The 8,190-nt window shown below is 32.5% G+C and overlaps 1 protein-coding gene across 2 annotated transcripts in view; it reads left to right on the forward strand.

Annotated features, from left to right (window-relative positions):
* Positions 1-510: 510 nt before the first annotated feature.
* The window catches only part of frrs1a (ferric-chelate reductase 1a), a 10,161-nt gene continuing 2,481 nt past the window's right edge, over positions 511-8,190 (forward strand). For both annotated transcript variants that reach the window (XM_073849869.1, XM_073849870.1), the window contains exons 1-10: positions 511-739; positions 853-992; positions 2,076-2,170; positions 2,326-2,470; positions 2,550-2,732; positions 2,821-2,919; positions 3,049-3,196; positions 5,354-5,467; positions 6,767-6,882; positions 7,059-7,145. In XM_073849869.1, the coding sequence (XP_073705970.1) occupies positions 544-739; positions 853-992; positions 2,076-2,170; positions 2,326-2,470; positions 2,550-2,732; positions 2,821-2,919; positions 3,049-3,196; positions 5,354-5,467; positions 6,767-6,882; positions 7,059-7,145 (1,323 nt within the window). In that variant the 5' untranslated portion in view covers positions 511-543. The remainder of the gene's footprint in view (positions 740-852; positions 993-2,075; positions 2,171-2,325; positions 2,471-2,549; positions 2,733-2,820; positions 2,920-3,048; positions 3,197-5,353; positions 5,468-6,766; positions 6,883-7,058; positions 7,146-8,190) is intronic.

The raw sequence follows: 8,190 nt of genomic DNA on the forward strand, positions 1-8,190 counted from the left end.
ATATATTTGTTGACATTTTTTAATAGTGGTTGCTGGACACTAAAGTTTATTTATGTAAGTGAGGATAGCAAAATAAAGTAAACTGTGACATATTATACCCCAAAATTATTAATACAGTGGACCTCCAGTAAAATTTATAAACATTTTGGACCAAAAATTTTTCAGTTACTTTGACCTGACCATGTTTTGCTTAAGTGTTTTTTCTTTAATTGCTAATGTGACCTTTTTTTACAACACAGACTGAACAAAATTAAGCATTGCTTGGTAATTGGTCAACAAAGTATTGATAGTGTGTAAATATTATCATACTAACAGTCAGTTCTTGTCATATTTTATTACCATTTTCTAAACTAGAGAATAAACTGTGATAATGTGAGAAATGTTGAATGAATGTGTCTGAATAAATTTTGGTTTGACTGCATATGTGGGAATCTAAATGAATCTTAATTAGCAAGAAAAAACTATAACATCATTAAAAAAAGTATCATCATGTTTTTCTTCTCTTAGGACATATCCACAGAAGAGGATCGCATTGTCTGGAAAATGCAAAATTTACAAACTGCTCTTGTGATCCTTGGGACTTTGTGTTTGACCTCTACAAGTGGATACAAAAATGGAAAGGTGGAGAAATCTTGTGAGAGCATGATGCCGGATCATCACAGCCAACCCAACACTACTGCCAGTCCATACACAGTGACTGTGAATGCCAGTAAATTTAGCCCAGGGGACAATATCAGAGGTAAGGGGATAAAACCTAAATGAATTAACCAATGATGATAATTTTTAAATACTGTTGAACAATAAATGCTTCTCAGCCTTACCTTTATTTATTACACCTTCTAATGCTCATAGTCACTGTCTCTGGAAGTGGGCACTTTGAAGGCTTTCTGATTGAGGCCCGAGATGCTTCAAACCCTGATGGACCAGCTATTGGCTCGTTCATATTGGTAGATCATGAGATTTCTCAACGTTTGACATGTAACAGTATAGAGGTACGTATAGTAATGGCCACTTTTGGTATAAACCCTGCAATATTCAGCAATGATGCATAAAATTGATCTATATTGACAGTAAAGACCTTTAAATTGTTACCAAGCATTTAGTTTTTTTTAGGCAAACACTGTTTTTTGGAAGTTTTTATTCATCAAATATGTGACCCTGGACCACAAAACCAGTCATAAGGTTAAATTTGACAAAACTGAGATATATATACATCATATGAAAGCTCAATAAATAAGCTTTCTATTGATGTATAGTTTGTTAGGATAGGACAATATTTGGCCGAGATACATCTATTTGAAAATCTGCAATCTAAGGGTGCAAAAAAATCAAAATACTGAGAAAATCACCTTTAAAGTTGTCCAAATTAAGTTCTTAACAATGCATATTACTAATAAAAAATTACATTTTGATAGGTTTACAGTAGGAATTTTACAAAAAATCTTAATGTAACACGATCTTTACTTAATTTCCTAATGATTTTTGACATAAAAGAAAAATCAATAATTTTGACCCATACAATGTATTTTTGGCTATTGCTACAAATATACCCTATATAAATATACCTGCGACTTAAGACTGGTTTTGTGGTCCAGGGTCACATATAATAAAAAATATATAATAAAAAAAGTAACACATTTTATCAGCATTGATAATGATTAAAATGTTTTTTGAACACCGATTCAAAATGTTAGACTGATTTCTTAAGGATCATGTGACACTGAAGTCTAGAGTAATGGCTGCTGAAAATCAGCTTTGCCATCACAGAAATAAATTACAATTGAAAATATATCAAAATAAAAAATTGTAATATTATTTCACAATATAACTGTTATTATGGTAACTTTTATTAAATAAATGCAGTCTTGCTGAACATAAAAAAAAACTTTTTTGGTTCTGTAATTAAGCACTATCACAAAAGCTATTGTATTAAATATAATTTCTGTGATGTTCTATAAATTAAAATCAGCGTGGATTATTTTGTTTACAAACTATTTTGCATGAGAAATGTGGCTCAAAATCTGCTTTTAATGTTAAAGAGTTTCTATACAAAGAAAGTGTGTTATCTTTTAAAGGGTTCTGCAGTTAGTCACACCAGTAATGCCAAAAAGACAGAAATTCAGGCGATTTGGAAAGCCCCGTCTAACGCACCTCCCACTGTACAGTTTCTGTGAGTGTGATTCTGCTCTGACTTTGTTAATCAGTATTAAAAATGTTCATAAACCTTACACACAGGATCTTTTCAAATTCAAACTGATATTTGTGATTATATTCAGATTTATTATGTTCAATCTGTATGTTTGTTTATTTTAATTTCACATCAAGTGCCACAGTTCTTGCCCACTACAAGATTTTCTGGCTGAAAGTCCCTAGTCCTGTCATTTCCCAGGGTGACGTGACCCCCGCTCCACCTCAATCAACCACCGAAATGTCTACAAACTCTGCAAGCACCTCTATATTGCCTCAGCCGGTATGTGCCAAAATAGTAATTATAAACGTATCTGCTACAGTAAGTGTCATTACATAGCTTTTATTATATTCTCTTACAGTTCACCTCAGAGGGATGTGGCAAGTCGAAGTCTTGTCTCAGTGACCCTGTCGGCTGTAACCCTTTTGTAAACACAAACTGCTTCTTCCTTTCTTATTCTACTTTGGGCCAGACAGTTTTGTTTGAGCTCAGCGGCCCTGCACAGGGATACGTCTCCTTTGCTTTGTCTAAAGATGAATGGATGGTGAGCATGATCAAATGCAAAATTTCCAGTACTCCAGTTGTGTTCAGTGCATCATAATGAATTGACTAGATATATTCGTGTTTGGTAGGGAGATGATGATACGTACTTGTGCATAAATGATGAGGGTCGTGTAAGTGTGGAGACTGCACACACAACAGGCCGGAAATATCCAGAATTATCATCCAAGGTGAGAGCACTTTTTTTTTTTTTACTTAATTTTAAGACCTATAAAACATTATAGTCCCAAAAATGTCAGCGTGTCTTCTACGTTTTATGCGGTTGTAAATGTACTCAGCATAATTCACTTCCCCTGCAGTCTGTGCTGACTGATGTAGGTTGGAGAGTTTCTGATGGGGTCATTCAGTGCAAGTTCTCTAGGTCCATTTACACCCCTCAGGATCCTGTCCGATTCAGCCTTAACAACAGTTATTACCTGTTTGTAGCACACGGGACTGCAGAATATGGTGAGACTTTTAACTGCATCAGTGACATACAGTGTTAATGTTAACTAAAACGTTTGTTAACTGAAATACCGCTGAAATAAAATATAAATAGTAGATGAAAAACTGAACACAAAAGGAAACTAACATGAATATAATCATAGTTTCTAAACTGCCCTTTAAAAGGAGAGTTCACCCAAAGATGAAAACTTAGTCATTATTTTCCTCTAATTTATTTTACCTGCTGAACACAAAAGAAGATATTTTGAAGAATGTTGGTAACCAAACAGTTGCTGGTAGCCATTAATCAACTGAAAATTTTCCATAGACATATGAAATAGAAAGCTAAATACAGAATAAATAAAAATAACAAAATGACTAAAATTGAAATGAAAGCTGAAAATATAAAATAAAACAAATTCTACATAGTAATAAATACTATAATAGTACATAAATTATACTAAAATAACACTGATGACTTATTACAGAATTATGGAATTATATTATATTATATTGTGTTATATTATTTATCTCCCAATTCTCTCAAATTTTTCTCAGATTTTCACCTTACAATTTTCAATTTTCTCAGAATTGTGACATGTAAAATCGAAATTTATCGCATTTACCTCTCTCAATTCTCTCAGAATTGCGTGATACAAACTCGAAATAGTGAAAAATAAAGTCAGAATTGTGAGATATAAACTCGAAATAGCAAGTTACAAAGTTACAAAAACTTTTTTTTTGACTTCTTATCTTACAATTTCTTATCGCTTTTACATCTCGCAATTTTCTCAGAATTGCATGATACAAGCTCAAAAACTTGAAATAGCAACAAATTAAGAATGAATTATGAGATATAAACTCAAAATAGTAAGTTACAATTAGAGTTGCGAGATATAAACTCCCAATTGCGAGTTATAAAGTCAGAATTACGAGATATAAACACTAACAATTTTGACTTTTTCTCGCAATTCTGCCTTTTTTTCATAATTATGAGATATATAGTCATTGTTACATTATGGTTGCATGTTATAAAGTCAGCATTGTGAGAAAAAAACTTGCAATTCTGAGAAAAAAAGTCACAATTGTTAGATATAAACTGAATAAATTTATATATCACAATACATACTTTATTTCTCAGAATTGCAACTTTATATCACTCAATTCTGATTTTATAACTCACTATTTAGACTTTATATCTCACAATTCTACGAAAAAAAGTGAGATGTAAACTCGCAATTGCAATAAAAACAAGTCAGAATTGTAAGATTGGGGCCCGGTTTCACAGACAGGCTTAGACTAAGCCAGGATTAGGCCACAGTTCAATCAGTATTTAAAAAAATAACATTACTGGTGTGGATCTTGAGACAAAACAAAGGCACTGATATATTTTAAGATCAGTCAGTGCAATTTCTTTTAGTTGAAACAGCTTAAGCCTTGTCTGTGAAACTGGGGGGAGAAGTCACAATTACAGTACTTATAGTAATTGTAATTTACTTTACAATGTTTTCATATACTGTAAAGTAAATGATCGGATTTGCCCAGGGGTGCCGCTATGGTTTCTGGGCCCCCTAAATAGCATATTCACTCGGACCCCAGCATTTCACGGGGAAAGTGTGGTCCCCTCTCGGTAGAAATCTCTCATCATCGGGCCCTTGGACTCATCCTAACCTTCCCCCATTATGGAGCCCCTGGATTTGCCTTATATGTGTAAAAAAATGGCTTTAAATCGCTTTTTTAACTTCTAGGTTTAAAACATGATAAATTAGCAACAGTTTTTCCGGTCATGACATCCTTTAGTATTTTCCAAAAGGGCTGTATATCTCCTGCTTGGAAAACATTTCGCCAAATGATTATGCGTCTCATAAGATACAGAGTTGCATGCAACTTTGTTTTTATGGCCTCCGCACTGCGTGTTATATCACAGATCCGGATTTCTGACTTTACTCATTAACAAGTGTCTGTTGATGCCCTGAGCAATCAGTATTCGTTTCCTGTCATTTGTTTTATGACAAGGTCGCTGGGTGCACTGGGGATAAAATAGTTACAGCTAGCTTCCTAACGCCTGAATTAAACTTTTACAAGTAAAAAAACACTATCATACTGAACGATATCATGGGTTTACAGCAATTGTTATGAGTTATCTCCTCAGTTTTATTGTTGTGTTTTGTTGTGCTGCAGGTATGATCCACAGACACAAGAGACAGCCACTGATATCGTCCTATCCTCAGATCATTTCCGGCCCTCCTGCGATAATGACAGGTTCTCGATCTCCACTGCTCATGAAATATCATGGTAAGTGCTGCTAATAATTAAGTTTACTGCAGGATACTGAGAATTCCTTTAACGGTAAAATTTATGGCCAGGAAATGGAAATGTTGCATGTTTCAACCTATGAATTATCAAATCTATGAATTATCACCACTGTCCCCTTGACAAATATATGTACAGTTGAAGTCAAAAGTTTACATACACCTTGCAGAATCTGCAAAATTATTTTACCAAAATAATGTTATTTTTTATTTGGTACTGACCTGAAAAAGATATTTCACATAAAAATTTCACATTTTCACATAAAAGACGTTTACATATAGTCGACAGGAGAAAATAATAGTATAAAAATGCCCCTGTTTAAAAGTTTACATCCCCTTGATTCTGAATACTGTGCTACCTAAATCCACAGCTGTGTTTTTTTTTTTTTTTAAATAGTAGTTGTTCATCCCTTGTTTGTCCTGAACAGCTAAACTGCCCGCTGTCCTTCAGAAAAATCCTTCAAATTTAACTTATTTTCTCTTCTGGGAAACATGTAAGCATCTTCTGTATCTTCTGAAGGGCAGTAATAAATGAAACCATATGGAATTTAGTCAAAATTAGAAAAATGTACACACCTTCAAAAGTTTTCACCCCCAGGCCCTTAATGCATTGTTTTTCCTTCTGAAGCATCAGTGTGCATTTTAAACTTCTGTAGTAGTTGCATATTTGTAGTTTGCATAGTTGTAGTCCCTCAGTTGTCCTCAGTGTAAAACATGGGTCGCACATCACACAGTCATTGTTTAAAAGGGTTAAAATTCACAAAAATGCTGAAAAACCAAAGAATTTGTGGGACCTGAAGGATTTTTCTAAAGAACAGCAGGCAGTTTAACTGTTCAGGACAAACAAAGGACTCGTGAACAACAAAATCAGCTGTGAATCATTCAGGGAACAATCCAGTAGCCTATTAAGAATCAAGTGTATGTAAACTTTTGAACAGGGTCATTTTTATAAATTCAACTTTTTTTTTTTCTCTCTTGTGGACTATGTAAACATATTTTATGTGAAATATTTTATTCAGGTCAGTCTTAAATAAAAAATGACATGTATTTTGTATGTTTCCTCTTATTTTGGTAAAATAATTAACATTTCGCGGCTTCCGCAAGATGTACAGTACTGTATGTAAACTTTTGACTTCAACTGTGTAGTAGTTGCTGAAGATAAAGCCTGACAAATTGGTTATTTGATAAACCACTACATTTTATGAAGAAATTGGTGTAAATTGCAAAATACTGTTATTTGCAAGTTTTCAATTATAATATCAAATACATAATTTAAATGCAGGAGCTCTAATGCTGATTGCCTGGATGCTAGCAGGAAGTGTTGGAAAATTAATGGCTGTCTATTTTAAATCTGACTGGCCAGAACAAACATTGTTTGGCCAGAAAATATGGTTTCAGGTATGTTTTTATATCATACACGTATGCTACTATGGCAATAAAATCTATGAAATCAGCATCTCTGTTTTTTCAGTACTGTTTTACATTTGTAATGCATACTTTTTTGCATATTGTAATCAGCTTTTCATAATTGCATGTATTCTTTTATAGATGAAATATTTTTTTTTTTTTTACAGGTGCATCACATGTTGATGTCTCTTACAGTTTTGTTAACAGCTGTGGCCTTTGTTTTTCCCTTTGTCTACAGAGGAAAATGGAGCACAGTGAGTAAAGCCTGTGTTTTTACCTGTGGGACTTTGCTTTGTAATACAATGCAATTTATCTTTAAAACAGTAACAATATTAAATATATTAAATATCACAGTTTCGGTCCTTGCCATTGGGGGGCCCTGTTTCATTTAAAACCAGTGTCAGGATCAGAGAGTGTCTGTTATTGTGGTGTGGTATTATATTGTAGCCTGTGTTGAATTGTCTATAATATGTGTTTATACACTACCAGTCAAAAGTTTTTGAACAGTAAGATTTGTAAGGTTTTTTAAAGAAGTCTCTTCTGCTCACCAAGCCGGCATTTATTTGATCCAAGGTACAGCAAATTTTGAAATATTTTTACTATTTAAAATAACTGTTTTCTATTTAAATATATTTTACAATGTAATTTATTGGGAAAATAAATTATAGAAATTAATATGTTTATTTAACAAGGATGCCTTAAGTTGATGATAAAGACATTTATAATGTTACAAAAGATTTCTATTTCAGATAAATGCTGCTCTTCTGAACTTTCTATTCATCAAAGAAACCTGAAAAAATCTACTCTGTTTTCAACATATTAATAAGAATAATGAATGTTTTGGAGCATCAAATCAGAATATCAGAATGATGTCTGAAGGATCATGTGACTAGAGTAAGGGTGCTAAAAATTCAGCTTTAAAATCACAGGAATAAATTGCATTTTAAAATTTATTCAAATAGAAAACAGCTATTTTAAATATTAAAAATATTTCAAAATTGTATTGTTTTTGTTGTACTTTGGATCAAATAAATTCAAACTTGGTGAACAGAAGAGACATTTTTTTAACATTAAAAATCCTACTGTTCAAAAACCTTTGACTGGTAGTTTATGTTGGTCCTGTTAAGTTATTTTAGTATTATTTATATACTTTATTAGTATTTATTTATTCAATATTTTATTTCATATTTTGAATTAGTCTTCATTTTTCAGCTTTAACATTAATTTTAGTTTAATTTTTATGTGACTTTTTTTTTTACAATTATATTTCACCATTTTAATTTGACTCATTTTGTTGTG

Source organism: Garra rufa, chromosome 10 (assembly GCF_049309525.1).
Source record: "Garra rufa chromosome 10, GarRuf1.0, whole genome shotgun sequence".
Lineage (NCBI taxonomy): Eukaryota > Metazoa > Chordata > Actinopteri > Cypriniformes > Cyprinidae > Garra > Garra rufa.